Source organism: Ascaphus truei, unplaced genomic scaffold, assembly GCF_040206685.1.
Source record: "Ascaphus truei isolate aAscTru1 unplaced genomic scaffold, aAscTru1.hap1 HAP1_SCAFFOLD_1600, whole genome shotgun sequence".
Taxonomy (NCBI): domain Eukaryota; kingdom Metazoa; phylum Chordata; class Amphibia; order Anura; family Ascaphidae; genus Ascaphus; species Ascaphus truei.
In genome coordinates, this window is record NW_027454491.1 from 48,878 (window position 1) to 76,294 (window position 27,417).

Consider the following 27,417-nt stretch of genomic DNA (forward strand, 5'->3'; position numbering starts at 1 on the left):
GCGGGCAGTGCCAGCCTCCCCCTCACACTGCTACACCATGTATACACAGCGCGGGCAGTGCCAGCCTCCCCCTCACACTGCTACACCATGTATACACAGCGCGGGCAGTGCCAGCCTCCCCCTCACACTGCTACACCATGTATACACAGCGCGGGCAGTGCCAGCCTCCCCCTCACACTGCTACACCATGTATACACAGCGCGGGCAGTGCCAGCCTCCCCCTCACACTGCTACACCATGCATACACAGCGCGGGCAGTGCCAGCCTCCCCCTCACACTGCTACACCATGCATACACAGCGCGGGCAGTGCCAGCCTCCCCCTCACACTGCTACACCATGTATACACAGCGCGGGCAGTGCCAGCCTCCCCCTCACACTGCTACACCATGTATACACAGCGCGGGCAGTGCCAGCCTCCCCCTCACACTGCTACACCATGTATACACAGCGCGGGCAGTGCCAGCCTCCCCCTCACACTGCTACACCATGTATACACAGCGCAGGCAGTGCCAGCCTCCCCCTCACACTACTACACCATGTATACACAGCGCGGGCAGTGCCAGCCTCCCCCTCACACTGCTACACCCTGTATACACAGCGCGGGCAGTGCCAGCCTCCCCCTCACACTGCTACACCATGTATACACAGCGCGGGCAGTGCCAGCCTCCCCCTAACACTGCTACACCATGTATACACAGCGCGGGCAGTGCCAGCCTCCCCCTGCTACACCATGTATACACAGCGCAGGCAGTGCCAGCCTCCCCCTCACACTGCTACACCATGTATACACTGCGCGGGCAGTGCCAGCCTCCCCCTCACACTGCTACACCATGTATACACAGCGCGGGCAGTGTCAGCCTCCCCCTCACACTACTACACCATGTATACACAGCGCGGGCAGTGCCAGCCTCCCCCTCACACCGCTACACCATGTATACACAGCGCGGGCAGTGCCAGCCTCCCCCTCACACTGCTACACCATGTATACACAGCGCGGGCAGTGCCAGCCTCCCCCTCACACTTCTACACCATGTATACACAGCGCGGGCAGTGCCAGCCTCCCCCTCACACTGCTACACCATGTATACACAGCGCGGGCAGTGCCAATGCCCCTCACACTGCTACACCATGTATACACAGCGCGGGCAGTGCCAGCCTCCCCCTCACACTGCTACACCATGTATACACAGCGCGGGCAGTGCCAGCCTCCCCCCCACACTGCTACACCATGTATACACAGCGCGGGCAGTGCCAGCCTCCCCCTCACACTGCTACACCATGTATACACAGCGCAGGCAGTGCCAGCCTCCCCCTCACACTGCTACACCATGTATACACAGCGCGGGCAGTGCCAGCCTCCCCCTCACACTGCTACACCATGTATACACAGCACGGGCAGTGCCAGCCTCCCCCCCACACTGCTACACCATGTATACACAGCGCGGGCAGTGCCAGCCTCCCCCTCACACTGCTACACCATGTATACACAGCGCGGGCAGTGCCAGCCTCCCCCTCACACTGCTACACCATGTATACACAGCGCGGGCAGTGCCAGCCTCCCCCTCACACTACTACACCATGTATACACAGCGCGGGCAGTGCCAGCCTCCCCCTCACACTGCTACACCATGTATACACAGCGCAGGCAGTGCCAGCCTCCCCCTCACACTACTACACCATGTATACACAGCGCGGGCAGTGCCAGCCTCCCCCTCACACTGCTACACCCTGTATACACAGCGCGGGCAGTGCCAGCCTCCCCCTCACACTGCTACACCATGTATACACAGCGCGGGCAGTGCCAGCCTCCCCCTAACACTGCTACACCATGTATACACAGCGCGGGCAGTGCCAGCCTCCCCCTGCTACACCATGTATACACAGCGCAGGCAGTGCCAGCCTCCCCCTCACACTGATACACCATGTATACACTGCGCGGGCAGTGCCAGCCTCCCCCTCACACTGCTACACCATGTATACACAGCGCGGGCAGTGTCAGCCTCCCCCTCACACTACTACACCATGTATACACAGCGCGGGCAGTGCCAGCCTCCCCCCGCTACACCATGTATACACAGCGCGGGCAGTGCCAGCCTCCCCCTCACACTGCTACACCATGTATACACAGCTACACCATGTATACACAGCGCGGGCAGTGCCAGCCTCCCCCTCACACTTCTACACCATGTATACACAGCGCGGGCAGTGCCAGCCTCCCCCTCACACTGCTACACCATGTATACACAGCGCGGGCAGTGCCAATGCCCCTCACACTGCTACACCATGTATACACAGCGCGGGCAGTGCCAGCCTCCCCCTCACACTGGTACACCATGTATACACAGCGCGGGCAGTGCCAGCCTCCCCCCCACACTGCTACACCATGTATACACAGCGCGGGCAGTGCCAGCCTCCCCCTCACACTGCTACACCATGTATACACAGCGCAGGCAGTGCCAGCCTCCCCCTCACACTGCTACACCATGTATACACAGCGCGGGCAGTGCCAGCCTCCCCCTCACACTACTACACCATGTATACACAGCGCGGGCAGTGCCAGCCTCCCCCCCACACTGCTACACCATGTATACACAGCGCGGGCAGTGCCAGCCTCCCCCTCACACTGCTACACCATGTATACACAGCGCGGGCAGTGCCAATGCCCCTCACACTGCTACACCATGTATACACAGCGCGGGCAGTGCCAGCCTCCCCCCCACACTGCTACACCATGTATACACAGCGCGGGCAGTGCCAGCCTCCCCCTCACACTGCTACACCATGTATACACAGCGCGGGCAGTGCCAGCCTCCCCCTCACACTGCTACACCATGTATACACAGCGCAGGCAGTGCCAGCCTCCCCCTCACACTGCTACACCATGTATACACAGCGCGGGCAGTGCTAGCCTCCCCCTCACACTACTACACCATGTATACACAGCGCGGGCAGTGCCAGCCTCCCCCTCACACTGCTACACCATGTATACACAGCGCGGGCAGTGCCAGCCTCCCCCTCACACTGCTACACCATGTATACACAGCGCAGGCAGAGCCAGCCTCCCCCTCACACTGCTACACCATGTATACACAGCGCGGGCAGTGCCAGCCTCCCCCTCACACTGCTACACCATGTATACACAGCGCGGGCAGTGCCAGCCTCCCCCTCACACTGCTACACCATGTATACACAGCGCGGGCAGTGCCAGCCTCCCCCTCACACTGCTACACCATGTATACACAGCGCAGGCAGAGCCAGCCTCCCCCTCACACTGCTACACCATGTATACACAGCGCGGGCAGTGCCAGCCTCCCCCTCACACTGCTACACCATGTATACACAGCGCGGGCAGTGCCAGCCTCCCCCTCACACTTCTACACCATGTATACACAGCGCGGGCAGTGCCAGCCTCCCCCTCACACTGCTACACCATGTATACACAGCGCAGGCAGTGCCAGCCTCCCCCTCACACTGCTACACCATGTATACACAGCGCAGGCAGTGCCAGCCTCCCCCTCACACTACTACACCATGTATACACAGCGCGGGCAGTGCCAGCCTCCCCCTCACACTGCTACACCATGTATACACAGCGCGGGCAGTGCCAGCCTCCCCCTCACACTGCTACACCATGTATACACAGCGCGGGCAGTGCCAGCCTCCCCCTCACACTGCTACACCATGTATACACAGCGCGGGCAGTGCCAGCCTCCCCCTCACACTGCTACACCATGTATACACAGCGCGGGCAGTGCCAGCCTCCCCCTCACACTGCTACACCATGTATACACAGCGCGGGCAGTGCCAGCCTCCCCCTCACACTGCTACACCATGTATACACAGCGCGGGCAGTGCCAGCCTCCCCCTCACACTGCTACACCATGTATACACAGCGCGGGCAGTGCCAGCCTCCCCCTCACACTGCTACACCATGCATACACAGCGCGGGCAGTGCCAGCCTCCCCCTCACACTGCTACACCATGCATACACAGCGCGGGCAGTGCCAGCCTCCCCCTCACACTGCTACACCATGTATACACAGCGCGGGCAGTGCCAGCCTCCCCCTCACACTGCTACACCATGTATACACAGCGCGGGCAGTGCCAGCCTCCCCCTCACACTGCTACACCATGTATACACAGCGCGGGCAGTGCCAGCCTCCCCCTCACACTGCTACACCATGTATACACAGCGCAGGCAGTGCCAGCCTCCCCCTCACACTACTACACCATGTATACACAGCGCGGGCAGTGCCAGCCTCCCCCTCACACTGCTACACCCTGTATACACAGCGCGGGCAGTGCCAGCCTCCCCCTCACACTGCTACACCATGTATACACAGCGCGGGCAGTGCCAGCCTCCCCCTAACACTGCTACACCATGTATACACAGCGCGGGCAGTGCCAGCCTCCCCCTGCTACACCATGTATACACAGCGCAGGCAGTGCCAGCCTCCCCCTCACACTGCTACACCATGTATACACTGCGCGGGCAGTGCCAGCCTCCCCCTCACACTGCTACACCATGTATACACAGCGCGGGCAGTGTCAGCCTCCCCCTCACACTACTACACCATGTATACACAGCGCGGGCAGTGCCAGCCTCCCCCTCACACCGCTACACCATGTATACACAGCGCGGGCAGTGCCAGCCTCCCCCTCACACTGCTACACCATGTATACACAGCGCGGGCAGTGCCAGCCTCCCCCTCACACTTCTACACCATGTATACACAGCGCGGGCAGTGCCAGCCTCCCCCTCACACTGCTACACCATGTATACACAGCGCGGGCAGTGCCAATGCCCCTCACACTGCTACACCATGTATACACAGCGCGGGCAGTGCCAGCCTCCCCCTCACACTGCTACACCATGTATACACAGCGCGGGCAGTGCCAGCCTCCCCCCCACACTGCTACACCATGTATACACAGCGCGGGCAGTGCCAGCCTCCCCCTCACACTGCTACACCATGTATACACAGCGCAGGCAGTGCCAGCCTCCCCCTCACACTGCTACACCATGTATACACAGCGCGGGCAGTGCCAGCCTCCCCCTCACACTGCTACACCATGTATACACAGCACGGGCAGTGCCAGCCTCCCCCCCACACTGCTACACCATGTATACACAGCGCGGGCAGTGCCAGCCTCCCCCTCACACTGCTACACCATGTATACACAGCGCGGGCAGTGCCAGCCTCCCCCTCACACTGCTACACCATGTATACACAGCGCGGGCAGTGCCAGCCTCCCCCTCACACTACTACACCATGTATACACAGCGCGGGCAGTGCCAGCCTCCCCCTCACACTGCTACACCATGTATACACAGCGCAGGCAGTGCCAGCCTCCCCCTCACACTACTACACCATGTATACACAGCGCGGGCAGTGCCAGCCTCCCCCTCACACTGCTACACCCTGTATACACAGCGCGGGCAGTGCCAGCCTCCCCCTCACACTGCTACACCATGTATACACAGCGCGGGCAGTGCCAGCCTCCCCCTAACACTGCTACACCATGTATACACAGCGCGGGCAGTGCCAGCCTCCCCCTGCTACACCATGTATACACAGCGCAGGCAGTGCCAGCCTCCCCCTCACACTGATACACCATGTATACACTGCGCGGGCAGTGCCAGCCTCCCCCTCACACTGCTACACCATGTATACACAGCGCGGGCAGTGTCAGCCTCCCCCTCACACTACTACACCATGTATACACAGCGCGGGCAGTGCCAGCCTCCCCCCGCTACACCATGTATACACAGCGCGGGCAGTGCCAGCCTCCCCCTCACACTGCTACACCATGTATACACAGCTACACCATGTATACACAGCGCGGGCAGTGCCAGCCTCCCCCTCACACTTCTACACCATGTATACACAGCGCGGGCAGTGCCAGCCTCCCCCTCACACTGCTACACCATGTATACACAGCGCGGGCAGTGCCAATGCCCCTCACACTGCTACACCATGTATACACAGCGCGGGCAGTGCCAGCCTCCCCCTCACACTGGTACACCATGTATACACAGCGCGGGCAGTGCCAGCCTCCCCCCCACACTGCTACACCATGTATACACAGCGCGGGCAGTGCCAGCCTCCCCCTCACACTGCTACACCATGTATACACAGCGCAGGCAGTGCCAGCCTCCCCCTCACACTGCTACACCATGTATACACAGCGCGGGCAGTGCCAGCCTCCCCCTCACACTGCTACACCATGTATACACAGCGCGGGCAGTGCCAGCCTCCCCCCCACACTGCTACACCATGTATACACAGCGCGGGCAGTGCCAGCCTCCCCCTCACACTGCTACACCATGTATACACAGCGCGGGCAGTGCCAATGCCCCTCACACTGCTACACCATGTATACACAGCGCGGGCAGTGCCAGCCTCCCCCCCACACTGCTACACCATGTATACACAGCGCGGGCAGTGCCAGCCTCCCCCTCACACTGCTACACCATGTATACACAGCGCGGGCAGTGCCAGCCTCCCCCTCACACTGCTACACCATGTATACACAGCGCAGGCAGTGCCAGCCTCCCCCTCACACTGCTACACCATGTATACACAGCGCGGGCAGTGCTAGCCTCCCCCTCACACTACTACACCATGTATACACAGCGCGGGCAGTGCCAGCCTCCCCCTCACACTGCTACACCATGTATACACAGCGCGGGCAGTGCCAGCCTCCCCCTCACACTGCTACACCATGTATACACAGCGCAGGCAGAGCCAGCCTCCCCCTCACACTGCTACACCATGTATACACAGCGCGGGCAGTGCCAGCCTCCCCCTCACACTGCTACACCATGTATACACAGCGCGGGCAGTGCCAGCCTCCCCCTCACACTTCTACACCATGTATACACAGCGCGGGCAGTGCCAGCCTCCCCCTCACACTGCTACACCATGTATACACAGCGCAGGCAGTGCCAGCCTCCCCCTCACACTACTACACCATGTATACACAGCGCAGGCAGTGCCAGCCTCCCCCTCACACCGCTACACCATGTATACACAGCGCGGGCAGTGCCAGCCTCCCCCTCACACTGCTACACCCTGTATACACAGCGCGGGCAGTGCCAGCCTCCCCCTCACACTGCTACACCATGTATACACAGCGCGGGCAGTGCCAGCCTCCCCCTAACACTGCTACACCATGTATACACAGCGCAGGCAGTGCCAGCCTCCCCCTCACACTGCTACACCATGTATACACTGCGCGGGCAGTGCCAGCCTCCCCCTCACACTGCTACACCATGTATACACAGCGCGGTTAGTGTCAGCCTCCCCCTCACACTACTACACCATGTATACACAGCGCGGGCAGTGCCAGCCTCCCCCTCACACCGCTACACCATGTATACACAGCGCGGGCAGTGCCAGCCTCCCCCTCACACTGCTACACCATGTATACACAGCGCGGGCAGTGCCAGCCTCCCCCTCACACTTCTACACCATGTATACACAGCGCGGGCAGTGCCAGCCTCCCCCTCACACTACTACACCATGTATACACAGCGCGGGCAGTGCCAATGCCCCTCACACTGCTACACCATGTATACACAGCGCGGGCAGTGCCAGCCTCCCCCTCACACTGCTACACCATGTATACACAGCGCGGGCAGTGCCAGCCTCCCCCCCACACTGCTACACCATGTATACACAGCGCGGGCAGTGCCAGCCTCCCCCTCACACTGCTACACCATGTATACACAGCGCAGGCAGTGCCAGCCTCCCCCTCACACTGCTACACCATGTATACACAGCGCGGGCAGTGCCAGCCTCCCCCTCACACTGCTACACCATGTATACACAGCGCGGGCAGTGCCAGCCTCCCCCCCACACTGCTACACCATGTATACACAGCGCGGGCAGTGCCAGCCTCCCCCTCACACTGCTACACCATGTATACACAGCGCGGGCAGTGCCAATGCCCCTCACACTGCTACACCATGTATACACAGCGCGGGCAGTGCCAGCCTCCCCCCCACACTGCTACACCATGTATACACAGCGCGGGCAGTGCCAGCCTCCCCCTCACACTGCTACACCATGTATACACAGCGCGGGCAGTGCCAGCCTCCCCCTCACACTGCTACACCATGTATACACAGCGCAGGCAGTGCCAGCCTCCCCCTCACACTGCTACACCATGTATACACAGCGCGGGCAGTGCTAGCCTCCCCCTCACACTACTACACCATGTATACACAGCGCGGGCAGTGCCAGCCTCCCCCTCACACTGCTACACCATGTATACACAGCGCGGGCAGTGCCAGCCTCCCCCTCACACTGCTACACCATGTATACACAGCGCAGGCAGAGCCAGCCTCCCCCTCACACTGCTACACCATGTATACACAGCGCGGGCAGTGCCAGCCTCCCCCTCACACTGCTACACCATGTATACACAGCGCGGGCAGTGCCAGCCTCCCCCTCACACTTCTACACCATGTATACACAGCGCGGGCAGTGCCAGCCTCCCCCTCACACTTCTACACCATGTATACACAGCGCGGGCAGTGCCAGCCTCCCCCTCACACTGCTACACCATGTATACACAGCGCAGGCAGTGCCAGCCTCCCCCTCACACTACTACACCATGTATACACAGCGCGGGCAGTGCCAGCCTCCCCCTCACACTGCTACACCATGTATACACAGCGCGGGCAGTGCCAGCCTCCCCCTCACACTGCTACACCATGTATACACAGCGCAGGCAGAGCCAGCCTCCCCCTCACACTGCTACACCATGTATACACAGCGCGGGCAGTGCCAGCCTCCCCCTCACACTGCTACACCATGTATACACAGCGCGGGCAGTGCCAGCCTCCCCCTCACACTTCTACACCATGTATACACAGCGCGGGCAGTGCCAGCCTCCCCCTCACACTGCTACACCATGTATACACAGCGCGGGCAGTGCCAGCCTCCCCCTCACACTGCTACACCATGTATACACAGCGCAGGCAGTGCCAGCCTCCCCCTCACACCGCTACACCATGTATACACAGCGCAGGCAGTGCCAGCCTCCCCCTCACACCACTACACCATGTATACACAGCGCGGGCAGTGCCAGCCTCCCCCTCACACTGCTACACCATGTATACACAGCGCAGGCAGAGCCAGCCTCCCCCTCACACTGCTACACCATGTATACACAGCGCGGGCAGTGCCAGCCTCCCCCTCACACTGCTACACCATGTATACACAGCGCGGGCAGTGCCAGCCTCCCCCTCACACTTCTACACCATGTATACACAGCGCGGGCAGTGCCAGCCTCCCCCTCACACTACTACACCATGTATACACAGCGCGGGCAGTGCCAGCCTCCCCCTCACACTGCTACACCATGTATACACAGCGCAGGCAGAGCCAGCCTCCCCCTCACACTGCTACACCATGTATACACAGCGCGGGCAGTGCCAGCCTCCCCCTCACACTCCTACACCATGTATACACAGCGCGGGCAGTGCCAGCCTCCCCCTCACACTCCTACACCATGTATACACAGCGCGGGCAGTGCCAGCCTCCCCCTCACACTGCTACACCATGTATACACAGCGCAGGCAGTGCCAGCCTCCCCCTCACACTACTACACCATGTATACACAGCGCGGGCAGTGCCAGCCTCCCCCTCACACTGCTACACCATGTATACACAGCGCGGGCAGTGCCAGCCTCCCCCTCACACTGCTACACCATGTATACACAGCGCAGGCAGTGCCAGCCTCCCCCTCACACTGCTACACCATGTATACACAGCGCGGGCAGTGCCAGCCTCCCCCTCACACTGCTACACCATGTATACACAGCGCAGGCAGTGCCAGCCTCCCCCTCACACTACTACACCATGTATACACAGGGCAGGCAGTGCCAACCTCCCCCTCACACTGCTACACCATGTATACACAGCGCAGGCAGTGCCAACCTCCCCCTCACACTGCTACACCATGTATACACAGCGCAGGCAGTGCCAGCCTCCCCCTCACACTACTACACCATGTATACACAGCGCAGGCAGTGCCAGCCTCCCCCTCACACTACTACACCATGTATACACAGCGCAGGCAGTGCCAGCCTCCCCCTCACACTACTACACCATGTATACACAGCGCAGGCAGTGCCAGCCTCCCCCTCACACTGCTACACCATGTATACACAGCGCAGGCAGTGCCAGCCTCCCCCTCACACTGCTACACCATGTATACACAGCGCAGGCAGTGCCAGCCTCCCCCTCACACTACTACACCATGTATACACAGCGCGGGCAGTGCCAGCCTCCCCCTCACACTCCTACACCATGTATACACAGCGCGGGCAGTGCCAGCCTCCCCCTCACACTGCTACACCATGTATACACAGCGCGGGCAGTGCCAGCCTCCCCCTCACACTACTACACCATGTATACACAGCGCGGGCAGTGCCAGCCTCCCCCTCACACTCCTACACCATGTATACACAGCGCAGGCAGTGCCAGCCTCCCCCTCACACTGCTACACCATGTATACACAGCGCAGGCAGTGCCAGCCTCCCCCTCACACTCCTACACCATGTATACACAGCGCAGGCAGTGCCAGCCTCCCCCTCACACTGCTACACCATGTATACACAGCGCAGGCAGTGCCAGCCTCCCCCTCACACCGCTACACCATGTATACACAGCGCGGGCAGTGCCAGCCTCCCCCTCACACCGCTACACCATGTATACACAGCGCGAGCAGTGCCAGCCTCCCCCTCACACCGCTACACCATGTATACACAGCGCGGGCAGTGCCAGCCTCCCCTTCACACCGCTACACCATGTATACACAGCGCGGGCAGTGCCAGCCTCCCCCTCACACCGCTACACCATGTATACACAGCGCGGGCAGTGCCAGCCTCCCCCTCACACCGCTACACAGCGCAGGCAGTGCCAGCCTCCCCCTCACACCGCTACACCATGTATACACAGCGCGGGCAGTGCCAGCCTCCCCCTCACACCGCTACACCATGTATACACAGCGCGGGCAGTTTCAGCCTCCCCCTCACACCGCTACACCATGTATACACAGCGCGGGCAGTGCCAGCCTCCCCCTCACACTGCTACACCATGTATACACAGCGCGGGCAGTGCCAGCCTCCCCCTCACACCCCTACACCATGTATACACAGCGCGGGCAGTGCCAGCCTCCCCCTCACACCGCTACACCATGTATACACAGCGCGGGCAGTGCCAGCCTCCCCCTCACACCTCTACACCATGAATACACAGCGCGGGCAGTGCCAGCCTCCCCCTCACACCACTACACCATGTATACACAGCGCGGGCAGTGCCAGCCTCCCCCTCACACCGCTACACCATGTATACACAGCGCGGGCAGTGCCAGCCTCCCCCTCACACTGCTACACCATGTATACACAGCGCGGGCAGTGCCAGCCTCCCCCTCACACTACTACACCATGTATACACAGCGCGGGCAGTGCCAGCCTCCCCCTGCTACACCATGTATACACAGCGCGGGCAGTGCCAGCCTCCCCCTCACACTACTACACCATGTATACACAGCGCGGGCAGTGCCAGCCTCCCCCTCACACCGCTACACCATGTATACACAGCGCGGGCAGTGCCAGCCTCCCCCTCACACCTCTACACCATGTATACACAGCGCGGGCAGTGCCAGCCTCCCCCTCACACCGCTACACCATGTATACACAGCGCGGGCAGTGCCAGCCTCCCCCTCACACTTCTACACCATGTATACACAGCGCGGGCAGTGCCAGCCTCCCCCTCACACTGCTACACCTTGAATACACAGCACAGGTACAGCGCGGGCAGCGGCAGTGCCAGCCTCCCCCTCACACACACTACTACACCATGTATACACAGCACAGGTACAGCGCGGGCAGTGCCAGCCTCCCCCTCACACACACTACTACACCATGTATACACAGCACAGGTACAGCGCGGGCAGCGGCAGTGCCAGCCTCCCCCTCACACACACTACTACACCATGTATACACAGCACAGGTACAGCGCGGGCAGCGGCAGTGCCAGCCTCCCCCTCACACACACTACTACACCATGTATACACAGCACAGGTACAGCGCGGGCAGTGCCAGTCTCCCCCTCACACACACTACTAAACCATGTATACACAGCACAGGTACAGCGCGGGCAGTGCCAGCCTCCCCCTCACACACACTACTACACCATGTATACACAGCACAGGCACAGAGCGGGCAGCGGCAGTGCCAGCCTCCCCCTCACACTGCTATACCATGTATACACAGTACAGGTACAGCGCGGGCAGCGGCAGTGCCAGCCTCCCCCTCACACCGCTACACCATGTATACACAGCACAGGTACAGCGCGGGCAGTGGCAGTGCCAGCCTCCCCCTACACTACTACACCATGTATACACAGCACAGGTACAGCGCGGGCAGTGCCAGCCTCCCCCTCACACACACTACTACACCATGTATACACAGCACAGGTACAGCGCGGGCAGTGCCAGCCTCCCCCTCACACAAACTACTACACCATGTATACACAGCACAGGTACAGTGCGGGCAGTGCCAGCCTCCCCCTCACACACACTACTACACCATGTATACACAGCACAGGTACAGCGCGGGCAGCGGCAGTGCCAGCCTCCCCCTCACACACACTACTACACCATGTATACACAGCACAGGTACAGCGCGGGCAGTGCCAGCCTCCCCCTCACACACACTACTACACCATGTATACACAGCACAGGTACAGCGCGGGCAGTGCCAGCCTCCCCCTCACACACACTACTACACCATGTATACACAGCACAGGTACAGCGCGGGCAGTGCCAGCCTCCCCCTCACACACACTACTACACCATGTATACACAGCACAGGTACAGCGCGGGCAGCGGCAGTACCAGCCTCCCCCTCACACACACTACTACACCATGTACACACAGCACAGGTACAGCGCGGGCAGTGCCAGCCTCCCCCTCACACACACTACTACACCATGTATACACAGCACAGGTACAGCGCGGGCAGTGCCAGTCTCCCCCTCACACACAATACTACACCATGTACACACAGCACAGGTACAGCGCGGGCAGTGCCAGCCTCCCCCTCACACACACTACTACACCATGTATACACAGCACAGGTACAGCGCGGGCAGTGCCAGCCTCCCCCTCACACACACTACTACACCATGTATACACAGCACAGGTACAGCGCGGGCAGCGCCAGTGCCAGCCTCTCCCTCACACACACTACTACACCATGTATACACAGCACAGGTACAGCGCGGGGAGTGGCAGTGCCAGCCTCCCCCTCAGACACACTACTACACCATGTATACACAGCACAGGTACAGCGCGGGCAGTGCCAGCCTCCCCCTCACACACACTACTACACCATGTATACACAGCACAGGTACAGCGCGGGCAGTGCCAGCCTCCCCCTCACGCACACTACTACACCATGTATACACAGCACAGGTACAGCGCGGGCAGCGGCAGCCTCCCCCTCACACACACTACTACACCATGTATACACAGCACAGGTACAGCGCGGGCAGTGCCAGCCTCCCCCTCACGCACACTACTACACCATGCATACACACCACAGGTACAGCGCGGGCAGTGCCAGCCTCCCCCTCACACACACTACTACACCATGTATACACAGCACAGGTACAGCGCGGGCAGTGCCAGCCTCCCCCTCACACACACTACTACACCATGTATACACAGCACAGGTACAGCGCGGGCAGTGCCAGCCTCCCCCTCACACACACTACTACACCATGTATACACAGCACAGGTACAGCGCGGGCAGTGCCAGCCTCCCCCTCACACACACTACTACACCATGTATACACAGCACAGGTACAGCGCGGGCAGTGCCAGCCTCCCCCTCACACACACTACTACACCATGTATACACAGCACAGGTACAGTGCGGGCAGCGGCAGCCTCCCCCTCACACACACTACTACACCATGTATACACAGCACAGGTACAGCACGGGCAGTGCCACCCTCCCCCTCACACACACTACTACACCATGTATACACAGCACAGGTACAGCGCGGGCAGTGCCAGCCTCCCCCTCACACACACTACTACACCATGTATACACAGCACAGGTACAGCGCGGGCAGCGGCAGTGCCAGCCTCCCCCTCACACACACTACTACACCATGTATACACAGCACAGGTACAGCGCGGGCAGTGCCAGCCTCCCCCTCACGCACATTACTACACCATGTATACACAGCACAGGTACAGCGCGGGCAGCGGCAGTGCCAGCCTCCCCCTCACACACACTACTACACCATGTATAAACAGCACAGGTACAGCGCGGGCAGTGCCAGCCTCCCCCTCACGCACACTACTACACCATGCATACACACCACAGGTACAGCGCGGGCAGTGCCAGCCTCCCCCTCACACACACTACTACACCATGTATACACAGCACAGGTACAGCGCGGGCAGTGCCAGCCTCCCCCTCACACACACTACTACACCATGTATACACAGCACAGGTACAGCGCGGGCAGTGCCAGCCTCCCCCTCACACACACTACTACACCATGTATACACAGCACAGGTACAGCGCGGGCAGTGCCAGCCTCCCCCTCACACACACTACTACACCATGTATACACAGCACAGGTACAGCGCGGGCAGTGCCAGCCTCCCCCTCACACACACTACTACACCATGTATACACAGCACAGGTACAGTGCGGGCAGCGGCAGCCTCCCCCTCACACACACTACTACACCATGTATACACAGCACAGGTACAGCACGGGCAGTGCCACCCTCCCCCTCACACACACTACTACACCATGTATACACAGCACAGGTACAGCGCGGGCAGTGCCAGCCTCCCCCTCACACACACTACTACACCATGTATACACAGCACAGGTACAGCGCGGGCAGCGGCAGTGCCAGCCTCCCCCTCACACACACTACTACACCATGTATACACAGCACAGGTACAGCGCGGGCAGTGCCAGCCTCCCCCTCACGCACATTACTACACCATGTATACACAGCACAGGTACAGCGCGGGCAGCGGCAGTGCCAGCCTCCCCCTCACACACACTACTACACCATGTATAAACAGCACAGGTACAGCGCGGGCAGTGCCAGCCTCCCCCTCACGCACACTACTACACCATGTATACACAGCACAGGTACAGCGCGGGCAGCGGCAGTGCCAGCCTCCCCCTCACACACACTACTACACCATGTATACACAGCACAGGTACAGCGCAGGCAGTGCCAGCCTCCCCCTCTCACACACACACTACTACACCATGTATACACAGCACAGGTACAGCGCGGGCAGTGCCAGCCTCCCCCTCACACACACTACTACACCATGTATACACAGCACAGGTACAGCGCGGGCAGCGCCAGTGCCAGCCTCTCCCTCACACACACTACTACACCATGTATACACAGCACAGGTACAGCGCGGGGAGTGGCAGTGCCAGCCTCCCCCTCAGACACACTACTACACCATGTATACACAGCACAGGTACAGCGCGGGCAGTGCCAGCCTCCCCCTCACGCACACTACTACACCATGTATACACAGCACAGGTACAGCGCGGGCAGCGGCAGCCTCCCCCTCACACACACTACTACACCATGTATACACAGCACAGGTACAGCGCGGGCAGTGCCAGCCTCCCCCTCACGCACACTACTACACCATGCATACACACCACAGGTACAGCGCGGGCAGTGCCAGCCTCCCCCTCACACACACTACTACACCATGTATACACAGCACAGGTACAGCGCGGGCAGTGCCAGCCTCCCCCTCACACACACTACTACACCATGTATACACAGCACAGGTACAGCGCGGGCAGTGCCAGCCTCCCCCTCACACACACTACTACACCATGTATACACAGCACAGGTACAGCGCGGGCAGTGCCAGCCTCCCCCTCACACACACTACTACACCATGTATACACAGCACAGGTACAGCGCGGGCAGTGCCAGCCTCCCCCTCACACACACTACTACACCATGTATACACAGCACAGGTACAGTGCGGGCAGCGGCAGCCTCCCCCTCACACACACTACTACACCATGTATACACAGCACAGGTACAGCACGGGCAGTGCCACCCTCCCCCTCACACACACTACTACACCATGTATACACAGCACAGGTACAGCGCGGGCAGTGCCAGCCTCCCCCTCACACACACTACTACACCATGTATACACAGCACAGGTACAGCGCGGGCAGCGGCAGTGCCAGCCTCCCCCTCACACACACTACTACACCATGTATACACAGCACAGGTACAGCGCGGGCAGTGCCAGCCTCCCCCTCACGCACATTACTACACCATGTATACACAGCACAGGTACAGCGCGGGCAGCGGCAGTGCCAGCCTCCCCCTCACACACACTACTACACCATGTATAAACAGCACAGGTACAGCGCGGGCAGTGCCAGCCTCCCCCTCACGCACACTACTACACCATGTATACACAGCACAGGTACAGCGCGGGCAGCGGCAGTGCCAGCCTCCCCCTCACACACACTACTACACCATGTATACACAGCACAGGTACAGCGCAGGCAGTGCCAGCCTCCCCCTCTCACACACACACTACTACACCATGTATACACAGCACAGGTACAGCGCGGGCAGTGCCAGCCTCCCCCTCACACACACTACTACACCATGTATACACAGCACAGGTACAGCGCGGGCAGCGCCAGTGCCAGCCTCTCCCTCACACACACTACTACACCATGTATACACAGCACAGGTACAGCGCGGGGAGTGGCAGTGCCAGCCTCCCCCTCAGACACACTACTACACCATGTATACACAGCACAGGTACAGCGCGGGCAGTGCCAGCCTCCCCCTCACGCACACTACTACACCATGTATACACAGCACAGGTACAGCGCGGGCAGCGGCAGCCTCCCCCTCACACACACTACTACACCATGTATACACAGCACAGGTACAGCGCGGGCAGTGCCAGCCTCCCCCTCACACACACTACTACACCATGTATACACAGCACAGGTACAGCGCGGGCAGTGCCAGCCTCCCCCTCACGCACACTACTACACCATGCATACACACCACAGGTACAGCGCGGGCAGTGCCAGCTTCCCCCTCACACACACTACTACACCATGTATACACAGCACAGGTACAGCGCGGGCAGTGCCAGACTCCCCCACACACACACTACTACACCATGTATACACAGCACAGGTACAGCGCGGGCAGTGCCAGACTCCCCCACACACACACTACTACACCATGTATACACAGCACAGGTACAGCGCGGGCAGTGCCAGCCTCCCCCTCACACACACTACTACACCATGTATACACAGCACAGGTACAGTGCGGGCAGTGCCAGCCTCCCCCTCACACACACTACTACACCATGTATACACAGCACAGGTACAGCGCGGGCAGTGCCAGCCTCCCCCTCACACACACTACTACACCATGTATACACAGCACAGGTACAGCGCGGGCAGTGCCAGCCTCCCCCTCACACACACTACTACACCATGTATACACAGCACAGTTACAGCGCGGGCAGCGGCAGCCTCCCCCTCACACACACTACTACACCATGTATACACAGCACAGGTACAGCGCGGGCAGTGCCAGCCTCCCCCTCACACACACTACTACACCATGTATACACAGCACAGGTACAGCGCGGGCAGCGGCAGTGCCAGCCTCCCCCTCACACACTACTACACCATGTATACACAGCACAGGTACAGCGCGGGCAGCGGCAGTGCCAGCCTCCCCCTCACACACACTACTACACCATGTATACACAGCACAGGTACAGCGCGGGCAGTGCCAGCCTCCCCCTCACGCACACTACTACACCATGTATACACAGCACAGGTACAGCGCGGGCAGCGGCAGTGCCAGCCTCCCCCTCACGCACACTACTACACCATGTATACACAGCACAGGTACAGCGCGGGCAGCGCCAGCCTCCCCCTCACACACACTACTACACCATGTATACACAGCACAGGTACAGCGCGGGCAGTGCCAGCCTCCCACTCACACACACTACTACACCATGTATACACAGCACAGGTACAGCGCGGGCAGTGCCAGCCTCCCCCTCACACACACTACTACACCATGTATACAGAGCACAGGTACAGCACGGGCAGTGCCAGCCTCCCCCTCACACACACTACTACACCATGTATACACAGCACAGGTACAGCGCGGGCAGTGCCAGCCTCCCCCTCACACACACTACTACACCATGTATACACAGCACAGGTACAGCGCGGGCAGTGCCAGCCTCCCCCTCACACACACTACTACACCATGTATACACAGCACAGATACAGCGCAGGCAGTGCCAGCCTCCCCCTCACACACACTACTACACCATGTATACACAGCACAGGTACAGAGCGGGCAGCGACAGCCTCCCCCTCACACACACTACTACACCATGTATACACAGCACAGGTACAGCGCGGGCAGCGGCAGTGCCAGCCTCCCCCTCACACACACTTCTACACCATGTATACACAGCACAGGTACAGCGCGGGCAGCGGCAGCCTCCCCCTCACACACACTACTACACCATGTATACACAGCACAGGTACAGCGCGGGCAGTGCCAGCCTCCCCCTCACACACACTACTACACCATGTATACACAGCACAGGTACAGCGCGGGCAGTGCCAGCCTCCCCCTCACACACACTACTACACCATGTATACACAGCACAGGTACAGCGCGGGCAGTGCCAGCCTCCCCCTCACGCACACTACTACACCATGTATACACATTACAGGTACAGCGTGGGCAGTGCCAGCCTCCCCCTCACACACACTACTACACCATGTATACACAGCACAGGTACAGCGCGGGCAGTGCCAGCCTCCCCCTCACACACACTACTACACCATGTATACACAGCACAGGTACAGCGCGGGCAGTGCCAGCCTCCCCCTCACGCACACTACTACACCATGTATACACATTACAGGTACAGCGCGGGCAGTGCCAGACTCCCCCTCACACACACTACTACACCATGTATACACAGCACAGGTACAGCGCGGGCAGTGCCAGCCTCCCCCTCACACACACTACTACACCATGTATACACAGCACAGGTACAGCGCGGGCAGCGGGCAGTGCCAGCCTCCCCCTCACACACACTACTACACCATGTATACACAGCACAGGTACAGCGCGGGCAGTGCCAGCCTCCCCTCACACACACTACTACACCATGTATACACAGCACAGGTACAGCGCGGGCAGCGGCAGTGCCAGCCTCCCCCTCACACACTACTACACCATGTATACACAGCACAGGTACAGCGCGGGCAGTGCCAGCCTCCCCGTCACACACACTACTACACCATGTATACACAGCACAGGTACAGCGCGGGCAGTGCCAGCCTCCCCCTCACACACACTACTACACCATGTATACACAGCACAGGTACAGCGCGGGCAGTGCCAGCCTCCCCCTCACACACACTACTACACCATGTATACACAGCACAGGTACAGCGCGGGCAGCGGCAGTGCCAGCCTCCCCCTCATACACACTACTACACCATGTATACACAGCACAGGTACAGCGCGGGCAGCGCCAGCCTCCCCCTCACACACACACACTACTACACCATGTATACACAGCACAGGTACAGCGCGGGCAGTGCCAGCCTCTCCCTCACACACACTACTACACCATGTATACGCAGCACAGGTACAGCGTGGGCAGCGGCAGTGCCAGCCTCCCCCTCATACACACTACTACACCATGTATACACAGCACAGGTACAGCGCGGGCAGCGGCAGCCTCCCCCTCACACACACTACTACACCATGTATACACAGCACAGGTACAGCGCGGGCAGTGCCAGCCTCCCCCTCACACACACTACTACACCATGTATACACAGCACAGGTACAGCGCGGGCAGTGCCAGCCTCCCCCTCACGCACACTACTACACCATGTATACACAGCACAGGTACAGCGCGGGCAGTGCCAGCCTCCCCCTCACGCACACTACTACACCATGTATACACATTACAGGTAAAGCGCGGGCAGTGCCAGCCTCCCCCTCACGCACACTACTACACCATGTATACACAGCACAGGTACAGCGCGGGCAGTGCCAGCCTCCCCCTCACACACACTACTACACCATGTATACACAGCACAGGTACAGCGCGGGCAGCGGGCAGTGCCAGCCTCCCCCTCACACACACTACTACACCATGTATACACAGCACAGGTACAGCGCGGGCAGTGCCAGCCTCCCCCTCACACACACTACTACACCATGTATACACAGCACAGGTACAGCGCGGGCAGCGCCAGCCTCCCCCTCACACACACACTACTACACCATGTATACACAGCACAGGTACAGCGCGGGCAGTGCCAGCCTCCCCTCACACACACTACTACACCATGTATACACAGCACAGGTACAGCGCGGGCAGCAGCAGTGCCAGCCTCCCCCTCACACACACTACTACACCATGTATACACAGCACAGGTACAGCGCGGGCAGTGCCAGCCTCCCCGTCACACACACTACTACACCATGTATACACAGCACAGGTACAGCGCGGGCAGTGCCAGCCTCCCCCTCACACACACTACTACACCATGTATACACAGCACAGGTACAGCGCGGGCAGTGCCAGCCTCCCCCTCACACACACTACTACACCATGTATACACAGCACAGGTACAGCGCGGGCAGCGGCAGTGCCAGCCTCCCCCTCACACACACTACTACACCATGTATACACCGCACAGGTACAGCGCGGGCAGTGCCAGCCTCTCCCTCACACACACTACTACACCATGTATACACAGCACAGATACAGCGCAGGCAGTGCCAGCCTCCCCCTCACACACACTACTACACCATGTATACACAGCACAGGTACAGAGCGGGCAGCGACAGCCTCCCCCTCACACACACTACTACACCATGTATACACAGCACAGGTACAGCGCGGGCAGCGGCAGTGCCAGCCTCCCCCTCACACACACTTCTACACCATGTATACACAGCACAGGTACAGCGCGGGCAGCGGCAGCCTCCCCCTCACACACACTACTACACCATGTATACACAGCACAGGTACAGCGCGGGCAGTGCCAGCCTCCCCCTCACACACACTACTACACCATGTATACACAGCACAGGTACAGCGCGGGCAGTGCCAGCCTCCCCCTCACACACACTACTACACCATGTATACACAGCACAGGTACAGCGCGGGCAGTGCCAGCCTCCCCCTCACGCACACTACTACACCATGTATACACATTACAGGTACAGCGTGGGCAGTGCCAGCCTCCCCCTCACACACACTACTACACCATGTATACACAGCACAGGTACAGCGCGGGCAGTGCCAGCCTCCCCCTCACGCACACTACTACACCATGTATACACATTACAGGTACAGCGCGGGCAGTGCCAGACTCCCCCTCACACACACTACTACACCATGTATACACAGCACAGGTACAGCGCGGGCAGTGCCAGCCTCCCCCTCACACACACTACTACACCATGTATACACAGCACAGGTACAGCGCGGGCAGCGGGCAGTGCCAGCCTCCCCCTCACACACACTACTACACCATGTATACACAGCACAGGTACAGCGCGGGCAGTGCCAGCCTCCCCTCACACACACTACTACACCATGTATACACAGCACAGGTACAGCGCGGGCAGCGGCAGTGCCAGCCTCCCCCTCACACACTACTACACCATGTATACACAGCACAGGTACAGCGCGGGCAGTGCCAGCCTCCCCGTCACACACACTACTACACCATGTATACACAGCACAGGTACAGCGCGGGCAGTGCCAGCCTCCCCCTCACACACACTACTACACCATGTATACACAGCACAGGTACAGCGCGGGCAGTGCCAGCCTCCCCCTCACACACACTACTACACCATGTATACACAGCACAGGTACAGCGCGGGCAGCGGCAGTGCCAGCCTCCCCCTCATACACACTACTACACCATGTATACACAGCACAGGTACAGCGCGGGCAGCGCCAGCCTCCCCCTCACACACACACACTACTACACCATGTATACACAGCACAGGTACAGCGCGGGCAGTGCCAGCCTCTCCCTCACACACACTACTACACCATGTATACGCAGCACAGGTACAGCGTGGGCAGCGGCAGTGCCAGCCTCCCCCTCATACACACTACTACACCATGTATACACAGCACAGGTACAGCGCGGGCAGCGGCAGCCTCCCCCTCACACACACTACTACACCATGTATACACAGCACAGGTACAGCGCGGGCAGTGCCAGCCTCCCCCTCACACACACTACTACACCATGTATACACAGCACAGGTACAGCGCGGGCAGTGCCAGCCTCCCCCTCACGCACACTACTACACCATGTATACACAGCACAGGTACAGCGCGGGCAGTGCCAGCCTCCCCCTCACGCACACTACTACACCATGTATACACATTACAGGTAAAGCGCGGGCAGTGCCAGCCTCCCCCTCACGCACACTACTACACCATGTATACACAGCACAGGTACAGCGCGGGCAGTGCCAGCCTCCCCCTCACACACACTACTACACCATGTATACACAGCACAGGTACAGCGCGGGCAGCGGGCAGTGCCAGCCTCCCCCTCACACACACTACTACACCATGTATACACAGCACAGGTACAGCGCGGGCAGTGCCAGCCTCCCCCTCACACACACTACTACACCATGTATACACAGCACAGGTACAGCGCGGGCAGCGCCAGCCTCCCCCTCACACACACACTACTACACCATGTATACACAGCACAGGTACAGCGCGGGCAGTGCCAGCCTCCCCTCACACACACTACTACACCATGTATACACAGCACAGGTACAGCGCGGGCAGCAGCAGTGCCAGCCTCCCCCTCACACACACTACTACACCATGTATACACAGCACAGGTACAGCGCGGGCAGTGCCAGCCTCCCCGTCACACACACTACTACACCATGTATACACAGCACAGGTACAGCGCGGGCAGTGCCAGCCTCCCCCTCACACACACTACTACACCATGTATACACAGCACAGGTACAGCGCGGGCAGTGCCAGCCTCCCCCTCACACACACTACTACACCATGTATACACAGCACAGGTACAGCGCGGGCAGCGGCAGTGCCAGCCTCCCCCTCACACACACTACTACACCATGTATACACCGCACAGGTACAGCGCGGGCAGTGCCAGCCTCTCCCTCACACACACTACTACACCATGTATACACAGCACAGGTACAGCGTGGGCAGCGGCAGTGCCAGCCTCCCCCTCACACACACTACTACACCATGTATACACAGCACAGGTACAGCGCGGGTAGTGCCAGCCTCCCCCTCACACACACTACTACACCATGTATACACAGCACAGGTACAGCGCGGGCAGTGCTAGCCTCCCCTCACACACACTACTACACCATGTATACACAGCACAGGTACAGCGCGGGCAGCGGCAGTGCCAGCCTCCCCCTCACACACACTTCTACACCATGTATACACAGCACAGGTACAGCGCGGGCAGCGGCAGTGCCAGCCTCCCCGTCACACACACTACTACACCATGTATACACAGCACAGGTACAGCGCGGGCAGTGCCAGCCTCCCCCTCACACACTACTACACCATGTATACACAGCACAGGTACAGCGCGGGCAGTGCCAGCCTCCCCCTCACACACACTACTACACCATGTATACACAGCACAGGTACAGCGCGGGCAGTGCCAGCCTCCCCCTCACACACACTACTACACCATGTATACACAGCACAGGTACAGCGTGGGCAGTGCCAGCCTCCCCCTCACACACACTACTACACCATGTATACACAGCACAGGTACAGCGCGGGCAGCGGCAGTGCCAGCCTCCCCCTCACACACACTACTACACCATGTATACACAGCACAGGTACAGCGCGGGCAGCGGCAGTGCCAGCCTCCCCCTCACACACACTACTACACCATGTATACACAGCACAGGTACAGCGCGGGCAGTGCCAGCCTCCCCCTCACACACACTACTACACCATGTATACACAGCACAGGTACAGCGCGGGCAGCGCCAGCCTCCCCCTCACACACACACTACTACACCATGTATACACAGCACAGGTACAGCGCGGGCAGTGCCAGCCTCCCCTCACACACACTACTACACCATGTATACACAGCACAGGTACAGCGCGGGCAGCAGCAGTGCCAGCCTCCCCCTCACACACACTACTACACCATGTATACACAGCACAGGTACAGCGCGGGCAGTGCCAGCCTCCCCGTCACACACACTACTACACCATGTATACACAGCACAGGTACAGCGCGGGCAGTGCCAGCCTCCCCCTCACACACACTACTACACCATGTATACACAGCACAGGTACAGCGCGGGCAGTGCCAGCCTCCCCCTCACACACACTACTACACCATGTATACACAGCACAGGTACAGCGCGGGCAGCGGCAGTGCCAGCCTCCCCCTCACACACACTACTACACCATGTATACACCGCACAGGTACAGCGCGGGCAGTGCCAGCCTCTCCCTCACACACACTACTACACCATGTATACACAGCACAGGTACAGCGTGGGCAGCGGCAGTGCCAGCCTCCCCCTCACACACACTACTACACCATGTATACACAGCACAGGTACAGCGCGGGTAGTGCCAGCCTCCCCCTCACACACACTACTACACCATGTATACACAGCACAGGTACAGCGCGGGCAGTGCTAGCCTCCCCTCACACACACTACTACACCATGTATACACAGCACAGGTACAGCGCGGGCAGCGGCAGTGCCAGCCTCCCCCTCACACACACTTCTACACCATGTATACACAGCACAGGTACAGCGCGGGCAGCGGCAGTGCCAGCCTCCCCGTCACACACACTACTACACCATGTATACACAGCACAGGTACAGCGCGGGCAGTGCCAGCCTCCCCCTCACACACTACTACACCATGTATACACAGCACAGGTACAGCGCGGGCAGTGCCAGCCTCCCCCTCACACACACTACTACACCATGTATACACAGCACAGGTACAGCGCGGGCAGTGCCAGCCTCCCCCTCACACACACTACTACACCATGTATACACAGCACAGGTACAGCGTGGGCAGTGCCAGCCTCCCCCTCACACACACTACTACACCATGTATACACAGCACAGGTACAGCGCGGGTAGTGCCAGCCTCCCCCTCACACACACTACTACACCATGTATACACAGCACAGGTACAGCGCGGGCAGTGCCAGCCTCCCCCTCACACACACTACTACACCATGTATACACAGCACAGGTACAGCGCGGGCAGTGCCAGCCTCCCCCTCACACACACTACTACACCATGTATACACAGCACAGGTACAGCGCGGGCAGTGCCAGCCTCCCCCTCACACACACTACTACACCATGTATACACAGCACAGGTACAGCGCGGGCAGTGCCAGCCTCCCCCTCACACACTACTACACCATGTATACACAGCACAGGTACAGCGCGGGCAGTGCCAGCCTCCCCCTCACACACACTACTACACCATGCATACACAGCACAGGTACAGCGCGGGCAGCGGCAGTGCCAGCCTCCCCCTCACACACACTGCTACACCATGTATACACAGCACAGGTACAGCGCGGGCAGCGGCAGTGCCAGCCTCCCCCTCACACACACTACTACACCATGTATACACAGCACAGGTACAGCGCGGGCAGTGCCAGCCTCCCCCTCACACACACTACTACACCATGTACACACAGCACAGGTACAGTGCGGGCAGTGCCAGCCCCCCCCCTCACACACACTACTACACCATGTATACACAGCACAGGTACAGCGCGGGCAGCGGCAGTGCCAGCCTCCCCCTCACACACACTACTACACCATGTATACACAGCACAGGTACAGCGTGGGCAGGGGCAGTGCCAGCCTCCCCCTCACACACACTACTACACCATGTATACACAGCACAGGTACAGCGCGGGCAGCGGCAGACTCCCCCTCACACACACTACTACACCATGTATACACAGCACAGGTCACAGCACAGGTACAGCGTGGGCAACGGCAGTGACACTCACACCCACACCCACACCCACACCCACACCCACACCCACACTCACACCCACACTCACACCCACACCCACACCCACACTCACACCCACACTCACACCCACACTCACACCCACACTCACACCCACACTCGTTCTTCCCTCTGCAGGATTGAAGAAGAGTTGGGTGCGAAAGCCAAGTTTGCCGGACTTAAATTCAGGAACCCCATGGCCAAGTAAAAGGGCGGCCATCACCCTGACAAATCCCCCCCCAACAATGGTCCTTACCCAGAATCCTTTGCAAGACTCGTGCCAACACCGAACATGTGAAGCAGCGATGATTATACCAGGGGTTCCGGTGCCCCCTCTCTCCAAACCCAACCAATGTTATACCGACTTCCTGCAGCATGTAAAGTGTTAATTACAGCGTCCTGTCTAAATATAGGAGGGGGATTGTGTATATACACACACACGCATACCAACACTGATATATATTTGTGTCATCTATGTGTGTGGTTTCGCAAACATATAGGGGGGTGTGTGGGTGTATATCTGTCCATGTGTATAAAAACATTTATATACAATCTTAAAGATGTAATATATTATACATATTATTCCATATACACACCCTTTACATTTATACAAATCAGACACCTAAATACGTTCATACGTGTGTATGTATATAATGCAATTGTACTAGTATATACTCTATATTATACAGGTGTGTATACTCTATATTATACAGGTGTGTATACTCTATATTATACAGGTGTGTATACTCTATATTATACAGGTGTGTATACTCTATATTATACAGGTGTGTATACTCTATATTATACAGGTGTGTATACTCTATATTATACAGGTGTGTATACTCTACTCTATATTATACAGGTGTGTATACACTATATTATACAGGTGTGTATACACTATATTATACAGGTGTGTATACACTATATTATACAGGTGTGTATACACTATATAATACAGGTGTGTATACACTATATAATACAGGTGTGTATACACTATATAATACAGGTGTGTATACACTATATAATACAGGTGTGTATACACTATATAATACAGGTGTGTATACACTATATAATACAGGTGTGTATACACTATATAATACATGTGCATATACACTATATAATACAGGTGCATATACACTATATAACACAGGTGTATATACACTATATCATACAGGTGTATTTTG

General features: G+C 59.0%; 1 protein-coding gene across 1 annotated transcript in view; it reads left to right on the forward strand.

Annotated features, from left to right (window-relative positions):
* The window catches only part of LOC142476431 (beta-enolase-like), a 53,242-nt gene extending 26,166 nt beyond the window's left edge, over window positions 1-27,076 (forward strand). The window contains exon 8 of the mRNA XM_075581804.1: window positions 26,372-27,076. Coding sequence (XP_075437919.1) covers window positions 26,372-26,441 — 70 coding nt within the window. The 3' untranslated portion in view covers window positions 26,442-27,076. The remainder of the gene's footprint in view (window positions 1-26,371) is intronic.
* Window positions 27,077-27,417: the final 341 nt, after the last annotated feature.